We start from the raw sequence: 22,739 nt of genomic DNA, 5'->3' as shown, positions 1-22,739 counted from the left end.
TGAACCCTACTTTCCCTACTAGGAAAAGGCTGAATTTACACAATCCTCCTTCTCTTCTATGTATGCGCAGTTCCAGTGACTACTTGACAAGGGTATAAACAATATGTAAGAGATATATCAAGGTGGATGGAAAACGTTTGATAATCCAATTATGCGGACATGAAGAAGAGCAGGACTAGGCTTAAGCCTAGTCCTTGACTAAAAAGCATCCTCCATAGCAATTTGCCATTGAAAGTGTGAATTAGTCCAGGACTAGGCTTAAGCCTTGTCTGTGAAACCAGCCCCAAGTGTTTTAGAAGAGAGAAATTAAAGACGGGTCTGGGCTGACTACTGCATCATTATTGGCTTTAAAGCTATCTAGTGAATCACATCGATCAATAAGTGCAGTCAAGTTCAAAGTTTATTGCAAGCTCAGGATGAAATATCAATTTGTGTAAGAAGCCTGTTAAGCCTTATAATGATGCTTAGCTTAAAAGGGCTCATGTACTTTACTTACCAGGCAAGCTCATTTACTTCAAGACGTTCTGCCCACCTTATGTCCTACTTGATATAACAATAACATTTGAGATGACTGTGTATAGTAAGATTAACTATAAGCTTTGAAATGTACCCACAAATTCAGCCACCAAAGTAAGGCTCTGTTGATATAAATACTGACTAACCTATAACATACTAACATAGTTCTGGATTAACCATGACAATGTACTGTATATCATGCCAAGATGTGAAAGTAAAACAAGGCTCACTCAAATCAGTTCTTTATATCTTTTCAATATTTATTTCGTTCTTTAAACGTGTCTCCACTGAAGGACAGTATTGTATATTTCACTCATTTGGGTTAAACAATAGGTTAAAAAGAAACAATGGGTATCAAATCACAAACACAATATCTAGCAATGTATCTAGAAACACACAAACGAAAACAATAGTCAAAAAATGAAGTAGTAAGTAAAAACACTTTCTATGGACATGTTGAAGGGGAGGACGATCCACAATTCTTACATGAATGATGGTATAAGCCCTAGATTTAGTTGCCAGTTGTGGAGAGACGTGGGAAAGCAAATATGAGCCATTGATTCAATTCTGAATGCATCAGTCATACAGTATGAAAGCAATGGGCATTGTTAGGGAACCAACGGACAAAACGTTCTGCCTAAGATCATTTTCCAGCAGGAGGGAAATGCCATTAACAGACCTCCTAGTAGAGGAAAATCTTTAGATTTATGATGCCCAGCTGAAAAGAATGCCAATGCAATCATGTTGTGAATCTGATGATCAATCTTAGCGATACATGTTTAGCCTGAAGGTGATAAAGACTGTGGTTCCAGTTTCTTAATTGCTTTACGAGCACACCTAGGGGAGACTGGGGACAAATGTAACAGGGATCAATTGTGACACTCTTCTCCAATCAGAAACAAGCTAGAGAGACGAAACTCACTCAGTACATGCACTGTTAGATATTCTCCCTGCATGAAGAAATGTTGTCAAATATCTCACCATCTGCAGGTTTTAGGGCTTTAATATCCAAGAGTCCAAATCAATATTTTTTAAGCACTGTTATATTGGCTAAACATTGACGTGTCAATGTTTTCGTATCTTGCTAGCACAAGGTTTTGTCATGGCTGTTAGGGTCAGGGCGATTGTAAGGCAATGTACAATTTTCCCTAAGCCAAGCAGCTCTATGTTGAAAACTAGTGATTTTAACTTTGAGATAGTATGAATTATACAAATATCTATCTTTTGATAGCCATGGGATTGTAGAGTGCAAATACAGTTGTAACCAGGTATGGGTCTGAGTACCATCAATTGCCATTTTGACGTAGAGACCATTACAGAGCTGTAAAATGCCTCTAGTTATACTAATTAAATGTCTCTACACTGTCTTGACTGGGAACATGTAGAACTCTACAACAGCAAAACATTTTGGAAGCTAAGTGAGTTTATTTGGTGTATTTTGTAGTTAAAATTGACACCATCCAATGAATTGTTTAATTAAAATCAATACTGTGATCAAACCATCTTCTATAGAGACCTATAAATTATATAAATGATTAGTAGACAGATGTAAGTTTCTTATATAAAAAGTAACTGGTCTCGGTTGAGTGGTCTCTGACTAATACAGTAGAGTAAATGGCAAAAATTGGTACAATTGCCCCTAGTCTCCCCTACTTATTAAACAGCTTGTTACTGTACATGACATGAGGGAGACTACCAAGGGTTTGACTGCTACAGCCACTGATCTACATAGAGTGTAGTATTATAGTAAGTATTCAATAAAAAAACAGAGATAGCAAAATCATAGGAAAGATCAATATATATCCAGAACTTAACCATAATTTATGGATACAGCAATCAATTCAATAAGTTACACATATACTTTCACAAAGATATCAGTGAAACCCTGACCCTCCCAATCTTTGAACTCCCAGTCCCTCCCACAGCAGCCACCCACCCCCTCCTCCCCCCCGCCCCCCCCCCCTCCCAATTGAGTCCATGACAGTGCGCTTTGATTGACATGCAAGACCAAGCCCCCAGCTGGTGCAGTCCAGCCTCAGGAGACAGAGCTGCCCAGCCCTGTCCCGCCCACTCTAGGACTTCACATCCTGCTTCTTCTTCTGGAACTTCCTGAACTGGGATTGGATGGCCACAGCGGCCTTCTCCGTCTCCGGGGCTTTCATGTCGATGTCACCAAAATCCTCCGCCGGGGCGCCCTTCTTCTCCTCTGCAAGTAAGGAACAGAGACAGTGAGAGGCTGCTGCCATGAGTGGGAGTGCCTATGACATCTGCCCTATCGGAAAACAACCCCAGGCCCCTATATGGCAATGGCTCAACCGTGCATTCTAATGATCTTAAGGGGACCTTGTGCCTTAAGTACTACTAGCTTACACATATCCGGTCCCTTCAGATCTACAGACATAAGTCACGATTGGGCAAGAGCTAGAGGCGAGGGGCTATTTTTAGACCACCGAGTGTGATAACACGCTTTCGATGAAGTCTTGTGAATGCATACAGTAAGCAAACAGTGCGATTTCTTTTTTCTCCCTCCCAGCAGAGGGTTAACTTTGGGGTTTCTGTTGTTGGTTAATGTCTATAGAACGTGCTTAAGTCTATAGAAATGGATTTAATTTGAATTGAATTGAAAAGATTATATTTAAAAAGCAGCCATCTAATCTCATATGCATGCATGCAGTCATGTCCTCTGCACATCCATGAGGATGTTATTGTCTAACTCGCCATTCATTATTCATTCACTGCCCTCTATAGCAGATGGGTAATGAGTATGGAAAGATGTCAAATTGACACAGATTGACATATAAATTGTTCATTTGCTTTGTATATGAAGGGTTAAGTGTCTATTTAATACATAGTCAATCACAGCCAAAACATCAGCAATGAGGGAATGAGGGTTTCGGTCTCCAAGCAACCAAAGAGTGAACGTTCCGTGAATAGTAAGGCCTATGCTGATTGGTTAAATGTGAGAGGCAAGCACAGAGAAATTGGATCTGTGAGGTGACTGAGAGTGACCTAACAAGCAACAGTGGCTCCAATTTCTGTGATATGACCTCAATTCCCAGGCCTGATTCCAACGGCGACAGGATGCAATAGTACATGTCAGCCTCCATTCACATGCGCCTACTACTGTAGGTGTATTCAACGGCAAAAAGGTTAACTCCTTAGCTAAACATCACACATGCACTTGTGCTGAGTATCGACTAAACAGTTGTGTGTGCAAACATACAAAACACATTGCAGAATGAACAACATACGTTTAGACAGGACTTCTTGATGACCTTGGCGCGCTTCGTAAACAACATTTTGGTAATGAAAAGAAATGAAATGAATATTACATGATTGCATGACCCCAAGCAATCTTGAGATTGCCCCCATCTGGAACGGACACATGAAAGCACAGCTGTGGTGACATTCCATTCCACTATCCAGACCCAAGAGTAGTTATTTCGGGCAAATGTCTCTCATATGTCTTATGTGTCTCAGTAATCAGACAGAGTGCCACATCACACCTCAAACACACACACACACGCACACACACACACACACACACACTCACACACACTCACACAAACACAATTTTACCCAAAGGATGATGTGTTTTCATTCCTGGTGAAGGTGGTTAAAGGTGAGATTTGAGCTGGTGTCTCTGAGATGTAGTCTGCTTAGGGACATTGGGACAGTGATTGATGAGGCCCGGGTCTACAAAACCTGGGTGATAGCAGCAATCGCCCCCACACACACACACACACACAATCGTTGAGTAATCTCTAGTTGTGGAACATTGGAGTTAATAAGGGTAACACAAATTTAATTTTGGTTACCTAAACTTGGTTAGTTTGTGGTCAGGGCTTAGTATGTCTGGTAAGCGAAGGTACCTATACCTACATGTATGTCATACAATATGTTCATAAGGTCTTCGAAATGGGGTGTAACCTGCAGCGGTACATGACCAGAATATCACATCAGAAAATTGACACTCTTAAAATAGTCTGACTAAGTCAAACTCTCCTTAGAGATTACGGGTTCTGAGATGACTCTTAAAATAACTATGAGTGAATCAGGGATCGTACAGTAAGGAACAGCGAAGCCGAGAGATAGCGCTCCACTCATGATAATAGCGCAGGCATGGAATCCCATTCTCACTATTCCTATTACCATAGTCTCCATTTTGTAAATGTATTTTATCAACTTATACTTAAGGCATTGAAATATGAGCTTGGCGCGGCTATTCGAGTGGTTTAGGCTCCTTACAAAGGGAAGCAAAAGGTGAAAATAGAACACGGAAATTGGCAAATGTCAAATAAATGTAAATCATGGTTCAATCAAATTCAATTAACGGGATAAGATCCACTTCCTGTTCAGGGTGGTATTTCCCTGGGGGGTTGGACTGAATGACAATGTACCTCATCATCACCACCAGTGCAGACAGAAATCCAGTTAAACACATGGTCTCAATAGTAATAATAAAGGCCCCAGAGTGGGGTGAGGTCTCCCAGGACAGGGAAGGACCCATTTCATGTACAGAATGGGGGCCTTATGAAGCCTTTTAGGAGAGGTTGGCTGCCATTAACCTGCTGGCTCCTTTGTGTCTTAGGGATGGGTCCAGTGATGGGGGAGAATACATTCATTGATTCCAATGTGTTGTAAAAATGAATCCATTCAGTGATTCCATTGTCTATTGTATTCCCAAGGAATCTCTGTGGCGTTTGTCGCACCACAGTCTTAAAGAGGTTTTACTGCACCTGTCTGCACTGTTCACACCAGAGATGTTGTGGTAAAAATACAGGTGGGTAAACCCTGAACCCCATGGATTGAATAGGTGGGGAAAGTGACTAGCTGAAAGGGTGGGTAAACTCAACTCACCAAAATAGAGTTTATCCACATACATAACATATGCCATTAAGCAGAAGCTTTACAGTACAGTGAGTGCATACATGTTTTAGGGTATATGATCCCAATGGGAATTAAACCAACAACCTTAGTGTTGCTGGTGCCATGCTCTACCAACTGAGTGACACAGGATCAAGTACTGTATGTACAGTGTATTCGGAAAGTATTCAGACCCCTTCACTTTTTCCACATTTTGATATGTTACAGCCTTATTCTAAAATGTATTAAATTTAGGGTACATTTTATTATTTATTTTATTTTTCCCTCATCAATCTACACACAATACCCCATAATGACAAAGCCAAAACTAGTTTTTAGAAATGTTTGCTAATTTATTAAAAATAAAAAACTGAAATATCACATTTACATAAGTATTCAGACCCTTTAATCAGTACTTTGTTGAAGCACCTTTGGCAGCGATTACAGCCTCAAGTCTTCTTGGGTATGACGCTACAAGCTTGGCACACCTGCATTTGGGGAGTTTCTCCCATTCTTCTCTGCAAATCCTCTCAAGCTCTGTCAGGTTGGATGGGGAGCGTCGGTGCACAGCTATTTTCAGGTCTCTCCAGAGATGTTCGACCGCGTTCAAGTCCGGGCTCTGGCTGGGCCACCCAAGGACATTCAAAGACTTGTCCCGAAGCCACTCCAGTGTTGTCTTGGCTGTGTACTTTGGGTCGTTGTCCTGTTGAAAACTCCAAGCGGGCTGTCGTGTTTTTACTGAGGAGTGGCCCCTCTATCTGGCCACTATACCATACCAAAGGCCTGATTGGTGGAGTGCTGCAGAGATGGTTGTCCTTCTGGAAGGTTCTCCCATCTCCATAGAGGAATTCTGACAGAGTGACCATTGGGTTACCTCCCTGACATTGGCCCTTTTCCCCCTATTGCTCAGTTTGGCCAGGTGGCCAGCTCTAGGAAGGGTCTTGGTGGTTCCAAACTTCTTCCATTTAAGAATGATGGAGGCTATCTGTGCCTCGACACAATGCTGTCTCGGAGGTCTACAGACAATTCCTTCAACCTCATGGTCTGGTTTTTTTGCTCTGACATGCACTGTCGACTGTGGGACCTTATATAGTAAGGTGTGTGCCGTACGAGTGTCAAAGCAAAGGGTCTGAATACTTATGTAAATGTGATATTTCAGTTTTTACTTAGCAGATATTTCTAAAAACCTGTTTTCGCTTGGTCATTATGGAGTATTGTGTGTAGATTGATGAAGGAAAAAATTAATATAATCCATTTTAGAATAAGGCTGTAACATAACAAAATGTGGAAAAAGTTAAGGGGTCTGAATACTTTCCGAATGCACTGTAGGTCTATAGGACTTATGGGAACTGCAGGGATTTCACATACAATATCTTGTTAATTGCATTTTTAGAGAAGTAAATATATATAAATATATCTATAACGCCACAGGGATGAAATCTATGCAGGCTGTAGTTGAAAAAAATACTATTATTTGGGTCAGAATTCAACGGAAGAAGGACTTTGAATTCAATTTCTCCTGTACTCCCATTGGCTTTAGCTGGATTTCTACCACTTAACGTCATTTGTGAATATCAAAGGATTCTTCCCAGTATTGCAAGCCTAATTTTGCCGTCTCTAACTCAGGGGATTTTAATTACATTATCATGACAACAATACCATGCCCCAGTTTGGAAAGTAGGTCTTTTTTGTTAATTCCAGGCTTGAATGTGCCCAAGGCAGAGAACCGTTTCATTGTGGTCTCTTTTCTTTCATAAAAACAAAAGAGAGATCAACAAGACAAACGATCTGTCAGGTTTCTGAGACAACACACATTATTTGTTTTCGCTGTTTTGATCAGTTGTGGGGCTTATGAGTTCAGGTTTTCTGAATAGAGCTGAAGTCAATGGAATGTGTGTCCCATTCTCACATATTCATCAACATGTATATGTATTTTCCCCTTATATGGATATTTAATCAAGATGCAGAATACAATTACACAATGGATGATTTTGAAGGAGAACAATATACGTATTAGGCACACTGTGCATCTATGGTACAGTGTGTGTGTGTGTGTGTGTGTGTGTGTGTGTGTGTGTGTGTGTGTGTGTGTATGGGCTACTTTTGACACTGTATAAATAGATACACACCTTTTCCAGTCGATAGTTTGCTGTCTCCAGTCGCTGCTCCGGATCCTTGTCTCTGAAATTACAGAGAGAGAGAGAGAGAGAGAGAGAGAGATCAATACTCCTCCAATGCCTTTTAAAGACCGCATATCATGTTTCAACAGGCCTTCATAAAGAAATCAACCTTCCACTTCTTCATTTACAACAGATTTACCTCACTACACAAAGGTTCAACAAATATTATACTGTACATACAGCAGGATGAGTGAGTTAAACAGTGGAATCAGTTAGATACTGTACGTCAGACATAGTGAATAAAACCTTGATGAAGACCAGATATGACAGAGGACACTGCAGTTGTGCATTGCTTGGGGGCCAGTACGAGACATGCTGATCTATAATCCACATTTCTGCAGAGGTGGCATGCCCTGACTTCTACACTTCTCTGGATCCTGTCTGTTTTATGGCAGGTTGGTCCTTCACTGCACTGCAGTCAACATCAAAGGATCCACTGAGCTGGCATTTCACAAGGAAATTGCTCAATAGCCAGAGACCTTCGTTCAATGAGGATGGTACAGAACACTGACTTGAAAGGATATGTGTGCGTAATTGTTGTCATTCTTTCTTATGTATATTATGTATGTGTGTGTGTGTGTGTGTGTGTGTGTGTGTGTGTGTTTGTGTGTGTGTGTCCTTGTGTACGTGTGTCCGTGTGCTTTACAGTAGCAGCTGAGCAGCAATGATTGCCCTCCCCGTGCTGCCTATCCCAACCTGAATTATTAATCTGGTGCTTTCAATGAATTTCAAACACTACAGCACAGCTTTGATGCCAGCATGGGAGCCAGAGAGGGAAAAGAAAACAACAAAAAACCGGCAGCTTCCTCCAATTTCCTCAGTGCCGCTATTGAGGCGAGTGGAAGAAAAATACATATGAAGGCCACGCCATCTGTTTCTCTGTTCCTTTGTTGAAATTCAAAAGGAGCCACTGGGGTTTTGGCTTCTTGGTGGGTCTCATCTGCCGTGATTATGCCCTCCTGCATGGGGTAAATTCGGTACTTGCAGCTCACACCACTTCCACACCTACAGAGTGGCAACCCCCCCGGGTGGCCGTGATGCACAGCAGAGTCTCGGCACCAGAGCATCCACCACATATCTTTGCTTATTATTGCTGTGGAGAGGAGAGGGTAGAGGATTCATTTAAAATATCAATTAAGGGATGACGGAGTAACCAGACTGAGAAGGCAAATAGATTTCTCAGGTTGGCAGTCAAGTGAGGCAAGTCCAGGTCCAACCCTGTTGCTAGTCAACCATAGACCATATCTCCAGCAGTGTTGTCCCAGAGGGACCCTCTGCTCCGGAGTCTGATCTTCCTCCTCTCTCTCTCTTCCTCTCTCTTCTCATTTTTTCCTCTCTCTTCATCTCTCTTCCTCCACCCTGCAGCTCGAAATAGACATTGCCCGAGCAGACGGAGAGAGAGAGAGAGAGAGAGAGAGAGTGAGAGAGAGACAGAGAGAGGGGGGGGGGAGCTAATCCCAAGTTCAAAGGGAGAGAACACTCCTCCATATCAGACCACATTAGACCCATGAAATGAACTTTCACAGCCCAGGCCAGCACTCCAGAGCCCATCCACCTAACATTCACTACTGGAGGACACAACACTTGATACTAGCACCTATGAAGGAAGACACTACCAAGGAGCATCATACAGTATATATCTGTGCATGGATACACTGAACACAGGGGAGGCTGGTGGAGGTAGAAATTGGAGGATGGGCTCATTGTAATGCATGGAAAGGAATGAGGAATGGTATCAAAACACGTGTGAGTCTGTCCTCTGATTTCTACCTCTACCAACCTCCCCTGTGTGTTGGATACCATTCCTCATGCCATTCTATGCATTACAATAAGCCCATCCTCCGATTTCTACCTCCACCAGCCTCCCCTGACTGAACAGCTATAGGCAAACACTTCCAAAGCGTGCCCCAGAGAAAGAGAGGGTGCTAAATAATTATCAAGGAGATTTACAGTACCCTGGCCTAGGGAGTATGCAGCAACTACAATGGAGGGTAAATGTATGTAAACATTCACACCATCTGACGTTTGTTTAGCAAATGAGTTGGTATTTTACAACCGGGGGGTGTAAACTATCATACACTAATGATTTTTCCACTGGCGCTGTGATATTCTCAAAGACGCACAGTGGATAGAGGTTAATGAGAAACCGTAATCTCTCTCTACTGTAATCTGCTCTAATCCTCATGTTGTTGCTCTGTGTCCTTTGTGGCTTTGTAATAGTTTGTTTGTTTTCTCTTTGATCACAAGCAAAGGCAAACAGATGTGAGGAGGAGGAGGGTTGTTGGGGCAAAACCCATTAAAATGAGGATGTCTCGGTGTACAATCTGAGTGACTCGCTGATCCAGTGTTGCATCAGCTCAGCGAACGCACCCCCCCCAGTCCTTCCATTCATCCCTTTCTCCTCCTCGCTCCCTCCCTCCCTCCCTCTCTCTCTCTGTGATCCTCCTCTCTGCCTGGATACGGATGGAGCTTACATAACCACCCTGGTCAAAATGTGCAGGAGGATTACTCTGAACGCGCACTGGCACATTTTCCCCACATTATTTCTCTTCATTCTTTTTTTTTTCTTTCCTTTTCTTTTTCTCCAACGAGGCTTTTATGTCTCATGCCTTTCAGCTCCATGTTTGTTTTTTTCAGCACCTAATAAATGTGCAGAAAAAAAAAAGATTTGCATGAAAATTTGATTTGGATGAGGCTTTTAGAAGCCATGAATGAATTTTAAATGAGGAGTTGGGTCACGGATGCATGGTTCTCACGTTCTTGAGCCTGAGCTCCTTGATTGATATCACTCGCCAATTGAGCAGCTATAGTCAAAACCCTGCCAGCGACATAATCAACAAAAGATTGAAATCCCCATGATGTATTCTGTATCATCCATAAATATGAGTCACATACTTATTGTGTTAATGTGGCTTTTCGCACAAAGAAATATCTACACCAGTGTCAACACCAGTGGAGGCTGGTGGAGGTAGAAATCGGAGGACGGGCTCATTGTAATGCATGGAATGGAATGAGGAATGGTATCAAACACGTTCCATGCATTACAATGAGCCCGTCCTCCGATTTCTACCTCCACCAGCCTCCACTGGTGTACACTATAGTGATGAAGGCACCAGCAGTGGTCTGTTGACCAGAGTGTACTGTAGAGTACATTGAGAGTAGCAGAGCTTCTCTAGTCCACTATGCAATGAGCACATAGAGGAGCCTGCAAGTGCAATTCCTTTGAGTGGGCACACACAAAAAAACAGCCACACACACACACACCCACACACACACCCACACACACACACACACTCTATGCCTTTCTCATATAGTCAACATTGGAGGGGAAAGGATCTTGATTGACATGACATGTCTGTCTGGTCTTTTGTTGTCTCTTTGTTGGAACTCGATGGAGTAGCCTCATCACTAATCCACCCAATGGAATCCACAAAAAGACTGGCAGCGTTCACTTGAGAGGAGCACAGACACAATGTATCATGATATTTCACATCATCCATGCAAAGATGGTAAGGTATTGCCTCTCATCATTTTTTGGTGAGAATCATGCCAGGGAGCAGCTTCGGCATCTGAGCCAAGATAAAAATATCTGCACGAAAGAATTTGTGACTGGCAAGAGTCCTGCAAAAATACAAGGCAAGACAGTTGCACACTACCAGCATTTTCTCTCATGTGAGGGTTTGAATTAATATATGGATGTTTGAATGAATGAATGAACGAATGAGTGAGTGAGAATGTTCACTGTCAGTTTGGCACTAGAGAGAGGCCAACAGCTTTGTCGCGCACCTGCAACCCTGCCCCGAGTAGTCTCCAGTGCATGAGAACACACACACACACACACACACACACGCACACGCACACGCACACGCACACGCACACTCTATACTGCCTTCCGCCCCCATCATTTGTGAAGCTCTTTCCTCCTTACTCAGCTCTCCCTCTTTCTATCTCCAGGTCCTCTCCCTCCCTCCCTCCCTCTCTCTCTCTCTCTCTCTCCCTCCCTCCATCTCCCTCCCTCCCTCCATCTCCCTCCTTCTCTCCATCTCCCTGTAGTCTCCCTCCCTCTCTCCATCTCCCTGTAGTCTCATGCATTATTGGGGTGAATCCCCCCCCGCCCGGCACACACCGCTTTATTGATGGTTCAAGAGAGATTCATGTATACAATCTATAGGAGAGACAACTCATACGTTAGTTGTTACTGTAGAGATGGTGTCGTCCATACTGCATGTTACCAACGCATGAGAAGGGCCTGCTAATAGGCAGAGGCAGATTGTTACTACGGATATCCCTAACTAGAGACAGAGGTAATATGTTCTGCTCCCCCGGTAGCCTCTGGGTCCTGGCCCCGTTCAGCTTGGTTGGAACCCATGGAAAAGCCAAGGAAAACTCTCCTTTAAGTGGGCCACAGAGAGATGCTGACACAGATGGCTCCCAATGTTGAATGCTCACTTTGTGTGGGCCGCGAGTGAGTGTCTGTGCATGTATGTGTCCATGTGAGTGTGTGCTTTTCTGAGTCCATCTCATGCCACACGTAAATAAAGCCTCTCACTCTAAACAACCCCCTGTTGTCTGCATACAAAAGCCCTCGGGAAAACAGATGGAGTTCTCTCTGGATGGAAAACCTGTGTGACTCCTGGATATGAACCAGGCTGGGGAACAGGCTGTCAAATAGAGAGAGAGAATGACCCTGCCATCCATCTGTGGATGGTTGTCTGTTTGTGTGAAGAGGAAGCGTGTGCGTGTGTTAGCATGGGCGTAATGTGTAAGCATATCTCTTGTATCTGTTTGTATGGAAGTGTGTGTGTGTGTGTGTGTGTGTGTGTGTGTGTGTGTGTGTGTGTGTGTGTGTGTGTGTGCGAGCAAGCACACATGCCAGTCTGAGAGAGTGTTACCCGGCAGGGTGACTCATGGAGCACGCTGGCATGCTCCAGTCCTGTCACACCTGCTTCCAGCATATCTAATCCCCTCTCACTCTCCTCTCCTGTTCTTTCGTTTCATTAACCAACTGAACCATCATCCAGGATGACCTGGACTTCAGCTCCTCTCATCTTCAGTGTTATAGGGAATGTCATGACATGGAGAGTCTAGGACATCGAGCCACAGCAGCAGAACTTTCCATCTCAATGATCAACACTGCAGTGCAGTGCAAACTACAAGCTTTCACATCGCTACAGTTGTTAGCACTGTAGAATGAGTGGAGCTGTAAACTTTGTGTTTTGTCAGCTACTGTAAAAATCTGGTGCCAACTTTACCCTGGCGCAAAAGGTCTGGCTCTAAAAAGTCCTAAACCTCCACTCAGCACCTCCCAGCATCCATGAAAGTTAATTGAGTGAAGTTGAGGAGGGAAAACAAAATCACAAAAATGCTTAGAGTTGCAGAGATGAGGCGATCTCATCTGCGTAGGACCTTGACCTCTCTGGGACCAGTGATATCCGGGATGAAGGCCTGCGGTTACAGGTCAAGCTCCCTGTATCACTCTGGAGAGCCATTCTGACAAGACTGTCACAACATTATGTCAGACTCACACTGAACACGGCCCATTTAATCATTTCACACTGCGGACCGGAACAACAAAATATACAACACGTAAACACAAGCCAAAAACAACAACCACAACAACAGATTCTCATTCTGGGCCACCAAGCAGCTCAAGCCCTATCCAAGAGTTGCCTCTCATTAAGCAGCAGGACAGGGACATGGACGGTTCCACTGGGTGTCCATAACATGGCCAGTTTAACTGTGAGTGGGCACAGAAGCTGCAGGGGATAATGAGCACATGGCGCCCTCTGTACAGCTCCCAGCTGAGAGTGGCATGGCACAGACGGCTCCGAGGCTCCGCTTGTCACGGTCCCAGAGGAGAAGGCAAGATGTTTCCATGCTCCCAGTCCCATATGTTTAAGTCAGACAGGAAGCGTATAATGAACGATGATGACGATGATAATGATGATGATGGTGTTGTCGCGTTTTCATCATGTTGGGATTGTTTTTCCTAACATGGTTGGTTAATGGGCTACAACAGTTACGCAGCTCTGGGACACTGGGCTTAGTGGTTGTGGTAAACAGATCAGAAAACTGAAATTCTGTCTTAAGTCTTCCGTACCCTCTGGTTAAGGACTGGCATAGTGCGTGACACACATTTCTTGTAAGTAAATTATACCCAAATGAGTCAACACGAACGCTAAAAATAGCAAGGACGGACTATGGCGCTTAAGCACACACCCCAAACAGTGGAAACACATTCTGTATCCATCAGCTTGGAGACCCCTCTACAGTCATCAGCTCAATGCCTTCAGGTTTACCATTCATAGTCTTACATACACATTATATGAATGACTGGCCACACGCGCACACACACACACACACACACACACACACACACACACGAATGAGCACACCCGTGCACATGCACAGATAAACACACACACACACACACACACACACACACACACAGCCCACAATGACTTAAGCTAAAACCCCTGCCATACTCCTCCTATAAGTGGTGTATTGACGAGCAGTCACCCCCCCCTGGGCATGTCCAGCCCAGCCCTGTCCGCGATACTTGGCACACGCCGCAGTGCCCCGTTTTCAACCTGATGCCAACCAGAGGTCTGCGCTCAGCACTCCACAGCTCTGGCAGCATGACTCGCCTGGCACTGACACTGGGGTGTGGGGATGTACAAACCTTACAGCACTGACACTGGGGTGTGGGGATGTACAAACCTTACAGCACTGACACTGGGGTGTGGGGATGTACAAACCTTACAGCATTGCTCCCACTGATGCACTGTATGTTTAAAAAATTAAATTAAATTCAGAGACACTTCCTCGCTGCAATGTATTCATGATGTATTCATCTCCCATGTCGTCGCTGAGTGAACACAATTTATCGAGCAAATCACCGCTTCCTTTTTGATGTAGGCTATGTCAGTTTAACCATATTGTTTATGAAACACAGTCTCACATCTACCGTGAGGAAAGGGTAGAGTAGTAGTAGGGAGGGGGGGGGGGGGGGGGGGGGGGGGGGGGGTTTAGTAAAATAAATAAATGATCTTTCCTCCCGGCCTTTTGTAAGGCTATTTTGGGTTCTTCTGGCAGCTTGGGATCTCTAGAGGAGCTCCATGCTGCACTCAGTGTCTATTAACAATTTAACGAGGAAATGCCAGAACTAGGCCACAGACGACTCAGCCCAAACGCCATTACAATGCTCCAACAGCCTCCAACTGTGTTGTCGAGAGCACTAGTGACAGAGGCTCGCCCTGGTACTGAGGAGAGATGGCAGGAGGAAGCAAGCAGAAGGGAAAGGGAAGACCCACTTCAAATCACAGATCACATGGTTGATTTGTCAATGAACACTTCAACTCCATAAGACAAGCTATGCATCTGCTCATGGTGATGAATATGGATAATTCAAGTGAAACATTCACTGAGCGATGAAACCCCCACAAATTACGTAACCCAAGAAAAACAACTCTCCCCGCCACAGTGCAGGTGTCGAAATCCATCAGCAGGAACAAATATTGAAGCACAAACACAAGACAGCTCACTAAAGAAACAAAGACACAGGGGAGTTTCCTTTGTATAAATGATTTCAAGGCAGGACTTTAAGCTGAGCAAGTATTTGTCGTTATCCCTGTATGGCAGGAAACTGAGCCAAGACGCTCCTCAGCTGCCAACACTATTTGATACATCAGACTTCACCGTAATTCTGTTTGCAGAACTGTGTCCACCAAGCTCAGGACTTGGCAATGTTGGACGCGGGCTAAAATTCATTACATGGACATCCAGAAATGATTACTGAGACTAATTGTCGTTGGAAACTTGTCAAATGTCCATCTACCTTGGAAATAAAGGCTGCATGCTCAGCACTTAGCAGCCAATTTGAGAGGTTGTCCGTGTTGAAACAGGGTAATGAAATGGCCTCCCTCTCGAGCGATAATGCTTTGATGTTAGAGGGCAGAGTTAGGGCATTCAAGTTGGCTTGGCTGCTCCAACCATCCATAAGCTGAAGCTGACATCGTCACTATAGAGAAGGCCTAGGTCAGCCATGCCCCAGAGAGGAGAAAAGTTAGCGACGACCTTGGCGGTATTGTCCGTGGGGAGAGACTGGTCCAAGATGGCCTCGTGAGTCGTGACAGTGTTCGGTTCATTCTCTCCGGCATTACATTTTTTTTCAATTTAGTTGTTTGTTGACAGCAGTACAAATTTAACTTGAGGGATTTTTCCTCTGCATTTCGACATGGGGGTCACATTATTTTAGCATTTGGTCTGCACAAGGACATGATTAATTATGTGAATGTGGAAGTTCCACATGAGAATCGAGGGGCCTCAGAATGGAATGAGGATTCAGTATCACAATTAAAGATGGAAGTTTAATAATGTTGTCCATTCTTGCTATTGACGGGACACCAACCACCATTTAACTATTAATCTCCAGCACCATACCAGTGTCAAAAAGATAAGAAAAAAAGGTCCTAATGAAATGGCGCCATTGGGGTAATTTCCTTAGAACATTTTCTCTTTTTTGTGAAGTGTCCCTTTTAGTTCAGCTCCTACAGGACTCCTGTCTTGACACAATTAGTGTTACACATGTTATGATCCTTGATAGAATTTAAGTATAGGAAGTTGTTGTTTTTTGGTTTGTCTTGTGTTTGGAGTGTTACAAACAGTGAAGTGAAATGTACTGGAGGACCAAGTGATACAGAAGGTTCCTTCTGTGGACCATTAATTCCAGTCAGACACACTGTTACCTTTCACATTCCTGAGCAGAGTGGAAACACCACCCGTCTATCAAGGAGGTGTTAATATCAGTCTCCTTCACTCATCACAAGTTAAGTGCCTGGGGTGTTATTATAGACCAAGTGCCCCCAAGCAGAAAATAAATCTGGAAGCTAATTATGAGTCAGGTCATGTGGTGAGGAAAACTCCTGGCCCTGGACTCATGTTGTACAACAGTGTTCATCATTATGAGCAGGAAGTAACAGTTTTTCTCCCTGCTGAAACAATCGGAGCAAAACTAATGACACAACAGCATGGTTTCCTCATAAAACATTAACAGGCATTAGGCAGACTCCGGGGCACTCAGCGCACATCCAACTGCACAGCAGATTCCCTCTCCCTACTGTACATCAGAAGGCATGATGACTGTCGTCTACAATGTCATTCTGCCAAAATGAGTAATCACACTGAGCAGCCTGTCCAAAAACTAAGTCTTTATCCTCAGTACTAGCTTGATGCTGCAGTGATACGCAGTTAATAGTTACATTGTACGGTAAATGTAATGCTTTTGAGTCACATCTAGTGTTTTCCAAAAGCATCATGAAAACATTACTTTATATGTTAAGACTTTGCATATGACTCATAGGTCATCAAGTTTTTTCCCTCATGAACAATACATGAACCCGGAGCCTGAAGGTAAACCCTATATCTATATCTATATCTATATCTATATCTCCCACATGCCTCAATCCCGTCTCGAAAGCTTCTCCTGGTTGTGAGTACTTGTGCAACCTACTACCCCTCCTCTTCTTGTCTCTCCCATCATTTCCTCTCCATAAACCCACCCAGCAGCCGGGATTAGCCTCGAGACCCAGGTTACGGAGCATGCAGGCATCAGAATCTTCAAACAATTTAGATGGATTACAGATTATTTTAGTGTAATCTCTCCTCATTGTGAGGGGCCATTAGGGTGAGAGTACTGCATGATTCACAACTGCCACTGAATCATTCACAACCAGCAGGGTCATGGACTACTAGTGGAACGTTGCTAAAAATTGCATTGCGAATGGACGTTATGTTCCGTACACCGTGGAGGAGTATTATATAAGTACAGGACATTAAGAGCTGAAGATTGAGACCAATAGGAGAGGATTTGTGGTTATTTTTAAATCAAATTTACTGCAAAAGATGTTTGGGATTTCTGCCAGTTGATGGTCTTGGAAAAGACAAATTCCACTAGCAGTGAAAGATTCTTCATCTAGGTCAAAAGAACGGTAAAAACATCTCAATATTAAAAAGCAACGCAACAAAAAACTAACTTTTGCTTCTTCTATGTACTTCCATTAACTGAGTTCCTCTCTAAATCTATTATATAGGCACTTTTGAGATTAATCCAATTCACTCTAGCTCCCCCCTTTTCTAAAGGTAGCAGTTAAAAAGGACACAACCCGATATTCCCCATCCATCCCTACCTCCCCCTGCCTCTGCCACATTGACCTTTTACACTAATTGGTAGCCAACTTCTCTCCTTCTCGCTCTCCATTGATGTATAAAGAAAGGCTGCAGAGAGGCCCTGGTCCACTTTTGATGATGAAACAGACAGCTCGGCCAGGTCGGCAGCATAGGCGGTGGTGGCTCTATTCTAGACACTCCTCACTGATGAAAGGAAGTGGGATTATTCTCTTTGAAATGAATATGATCACAACAAAACTGGTTTCAGAATTGACAACAATGATTTTCATCATTAAATATGACAATGTTAAGTCACAGCAAGCATACTATTCCCTGGTAACTGCATTGAATGACTAAACAATGTCCTCATTATTATGCATTGCACTGTACACCTATTCATAATATTATAACATTATTAGTCTTGTTCCCAGACACTTTGGTCAAAATGCGCAAAAGGTCTGGTGGACCATTGCGTCAAATTTGGCCTTCATTAAGCCAACACAAAAAAAAGGCAAAAACGGACGGTGCACAGCCATTGGCTTTACTTTGCATCAATCATCTCCCACAGCACTCCCCCCCAGTGCTTGACCACCACACGTTTCTGATTCAGAGCTACGCCTCGCAGTCGTGTGAATCGCTAACATCAAATAATAACAAATACTTTACTCAGTAAATTCACTCCCACTAAGGCCAGGTTTGAGTCGTTATTATTCCAGGCTTACATGTGCTGTGCGCAATAGCCTGGGGGCAAGGTTATAATATTATAAGCAATTACTATAAAATATGAATATGTTTATTTAGCATTGTTTGTTTATTTATGTGTGGGTTCACACTTTAATGTCTTTCCATGTGATTAAGTCAGATATGTTGCCTTTTTTGAAACTCAGGTGTAGTGTCTCTATCCACATGTAAACCAACAAACCACTGGACCATGATTTTAAAGATAATCACTCATGGCTGACTGCACCCCATTGTTTTAAGCCTGGAGGCTACACTGAGCTTCTCTAGCTATCTGCCTCCCATACAATCTATCTATATCTACTTCATCTGTCTGCCTATCCAATCAACATTGACAAGTGCTCAGAATAATAGGATTGGGTTCATTTGCAAAATGTTAAACATTAGTTTGGTCCCCCAAGACTTTAGAGAGAAGCATAGAATGTTCTGGATCATCTAGCCATCATCTCCCCCCTATACTGCACCATTACTGCAGCAATATGACATCATGATTCATCTTGGCACAACAGCTATACTCAAGGTACTAAAAATGTTTTTCCCAAGTTGCCATTTAAGGCTAGAGAACAGTGTTTTTGAGGGGGCCAAATCCAATTTAACCCCAAGTGTATAATGTAGATGGCAGGCGTCTATTGAATAGCCTGACCTGTCTCAATTTGTTTATGACAGCCAGGGCTATATACCACAGATCCAAATATCCACCCAAGCGTGGTTACATAATCCTTCCTGGCAACAAAAGCATTGAACAAATCCGCTTAATATTTGTGCGTTTTTGAAGAGCATTTTTCAATCTAAGCGACGCAATTTAAATCTGGAGAGATGTGGATTTAGTGCCCTGCTCTAATGCACCCGCCCTGTCACATAGCTTTACGGCATGTGCAGATGTGTTTACCAATAATACACTGCATATAATCAGAGATTACAGATCTGCTTTTCTAGACCGCCGGCCTAAAGCCCCAGGAGGCAGCAGTTGCTACAGTGTGTTCTTAAAGGACAAAGGGGCCAATCAATTCCGAAGACAGGGGTGTGTTTGAGTGCAGTCTATGATTACATGTGATCATCTCTCTCTTGTTCAGAACTGATTCTCCTCCACCCTCCCCCACACTCTGCTCCTTTTCTTTTCTCTGCTCCACTTTACACGTGCATAGTCTTATAGTCATGCATGCTCAAGTAACCCAATACTGGGTTCCTATTGACTGGTCGCCTGTACATTGTTGTGAAACACATTTCAACAGTGTACAGTGTCACCACGGTAGAAACTTTGGATGAGTGTAAAGGAGTTGGTTGGTGTGTGTGTGTGTGTGTGTGTGTGTGTGTGTGTGTGTGTGTGTGTGTGTGTGTGTGTGCGTGCGTGTGTGTGTGTGTGCGTAGACATTGATTTCCATTGAATTGGTCATTCACAGAGCCCCTCTTAAGCCTTGGCCTTGATTCTTTATAGGCATATAAATCCATCATGGTGACGGAATGCTAGTGAATGTCCTGTGTTGTAGGTTTTCTCTTTGTAATGTCTCATTCACAAGGCACTGGCTTTGTTCATGTGCGCAGTATAAAGAAAATAGAGAAAATAGTTGTCAGATGTGACCTGCAAAACTATTATGACCGTAAACCCTTGATATCATCTTGAGAAGATTGAGGGGGTGATGTTGGTAAACGATGCACTAAGGAAACACACATTGAAGGAGAAAGTTCCAATCATACAGCTAATCATACAGCCAATCATACAGCCAATCATACAGCCAGCACTGGTTTTTATTATTATTTCTAATGTGTTTTAAGATACAGGGTTGCCTGGGCAGACTTCCCTCGCCCACACACTGAAGCTCTACTATTGGACCACCTATACGGCAGGCTGTGTGGCGCGCTAGGAGACAGGGGCAGCTGTGGGGAGTATGTGGACTGCTCTAGAGAGGGGACTGGCCCCATCTGCCACTACCAGCCAGTCTGTCTGTCTCTCTCTCTCTCTCTCTCTCTCTCTCTCCCCCCCTCTCTCTCTCTCTTTCTTTCTCTCTCTCTCTCAATCTCTCTCACTGCCTGTGCCGGCTTAAGGTCCATTCCATTGCCTTTGACAGAAAGCAATTGTGGCGCACGATGGAGGCCAACTGTACGCACCGTCCCGCCCAAGAATACAGCTCAGTTGTTTCTCAGATTGCTGCATTGTTCTGAGAGAATGAGACAGTGATAAGGTCTTAGATGGGGGGGCCTTACTTCTTTCCATTCCCCCTGCGCAGTGACAGAATGTGTTATTTCTATGGGTCAGCGGCATGCCTTGAATAATTCAGTGACTGTAGGATGTTGCTCTTTGCCAGTGCAGTGTTTGCATAGAGTGGATTCTGACTGGTGCTGTTCTTCTTGAGAGCAGTATAAGGAACCAGTACAGGACTACAGAAACCATGCATTCCCTTCAGTTGATATGCATGGTAAACATGCTTATGGCTTCACTCATTTGATGCATCGGGTTGATTGGCAGAAACTGGAGACTAGGTCAATATCACCACCGCTTCATCTAACACATGTAGAGTACTGCTCATGCTGGATTAAGCTTTATTTAAGATCTAAGATTTCTAATGTCATGGCTCAACAATCATGTTTTTCAGAGGATTCAGGAAAACACAGACTTCATCTTTTAGGATTCTTAGTACCCACACAGTGCCCCCTTTACTTGGGGTGGCTGATCCAGATATGCTAGAAATACAGTGTCTTCATAAAGGCACATTGCCTCATTAACAACCTAAAAATCTACTACTCCAACGGTCACTAATTAGTTCGCTCATTGTTTGTCATTTAAGCCTGTCAAACAGCTCGCGTTCACTAAAGCAAAATACTTTTGCTTCAGTGCAATAGGCTATGAAAGCTCAACGAGTTAGTATAACAATAAACGTTAAATAAATACTTGATGAAACATTATGACTAATACAGTAACAGAAACTATTAACATGTAGCTCTTGTCCAGCTCCTCTCAATTTCGCGGAATTTGTGTGGCTGCATGCGGTTGCGCGTTGACAGCCCTGGGCAGGACGTTCATTTATTTCCCGGTAATTGCAGATCAATTTATACACGGTGCCAATACCGATATGGGGGAAAAAAACGAGCAAGAGACCAGATGCAAATTCCATTTATAAATGTTCATTCTGTACATTTAATATGTTGCTTATTTCTTTGACTGACACGTTTTACATTACGTTTTACACGTTTTACATAATTATGCCTCCTCACTTTCTTTGGCACGGGTTAAGTTGGGTAAGGTGAGCAAATAGTTGTTGTTTTTCTAAATTGGGTAAGATGCTAAAATAATTTATTGCAGTATGTTCTTATAGTAGGGTAGTAGTTGCACACTAAAACTAAATATGTGTATGTGTTTTAGCCAAACCAGCGAATTATAGGTTAATGCATGCTATAGGTGCGATATACCGCACCGACAGGCCTAATATAAAACTTCGTACTATTAAAGATGTCTCTAGAAATACATGCAGCATCACAAATCTTAAGATAAAGTAGTAGGCTACTGTCTCGTGTTGCTTTCGCGAAAGTAACTTGGATGATAGATGATGGACTGACTGCATGGGCTTCAAACTGACTGCTTACACCTCCACTAAAGCGTCGTCTGTCCTACCCTCATCGAAACTACAATCAAATCATTTAATTCGCGCTGTGACACTGCACACTTCAAATGTAATTGGGTGCTCTGCACACCAGAAGATGTGCTGAAATGTAGTGCGAATTGAACGTACTAGTCTGCATAGACGTACCTCGGTGAGAGCGAACAATACAACTTAAAAAGCGTTTTTGAAACAAAGCAGGGGAAAAAAAGCACCTACCTCACTCATGATTTCAAAGTGTTTTAGTGTTGCGGCTACGTCGATTCCAGTACTTGAGATACACTTGTCACTGGTACGCAGTCCTCCTGTCCACGGTGCCTAGTGCTGTTAGAGGGAGGTTTTATACCATGAGGAGTAACCCTTTCATGTCATCACATTTCCATTAAACCAATAGGAATGCCGTCGGCATATCCCTATCTCAAGTCACCACTCAGGCTCTCTCGTTAGCATCATGGGCGCACATATGGGCAGGCTCATCAACTAAGTGCATCCTAGAAGCAGTGCTCATTTTCACCCAGGTTCAGAAAATTCAAAGCAGCTCATGTCAATCTAATGTTACTTAGCAGTGGATGCTGGAGAGAAAATGGATAATACAGATCAACACGTGAAAGTAAGTCACCTAAAGCAGTGACCAACAAAGTGACCTTCGCCAGTGAGAGGATGATGTAGTACTGCTCAT

General features: G+C 43.4%; 1 protein-coding gene across 1 annotated transcript; it reads right to left on the bottom strand.

Moving 5' to 3' along the window:
• Positions 1–2,505: 2,505 nt before the first annotated feature.
• pcp4a (Purkinje cell protein 4a) lies at positions 2,506–22,362 on the bottom strand. The gene is made up of 3 exons (XM_083691217.1): positions 22,280–22,362; positions 7,512–7,563; positions 2,506–2,722 (listed from the first exon to the last, which is right to left on the bottom strand). Exons 1-3 carry the CDS (start codon positions 22,286–22,288, stop codon positions 2,589–2,591), a joined length of 195 nt encoding a protein of 64 aa, XP_083547343.1. The 5' UTR covers positions 22,289–22,362; the 3' UTR covers positions 2,506–2,588.
• Between the last annotated feature and the right edge of the window lie 377 nt (positions 22,363–22,739).

Source organism: Argentina silus (genome assembly GCF_951799395.1).
Source record: "Argentina silus genome assembly, chromosome: 2".
NCBI classification, from domain to species: Eukaryota; Metazoa; Chordata; class Actinopteri; order Argentiniformes; family Argentinidae; genus Argentina; species Argentina silus.
The sequence above is the reverse complement of the archived record's forward strand: the minus strand, read 5'-3'. Positions and strand labels throughout refer to the sequence as shown.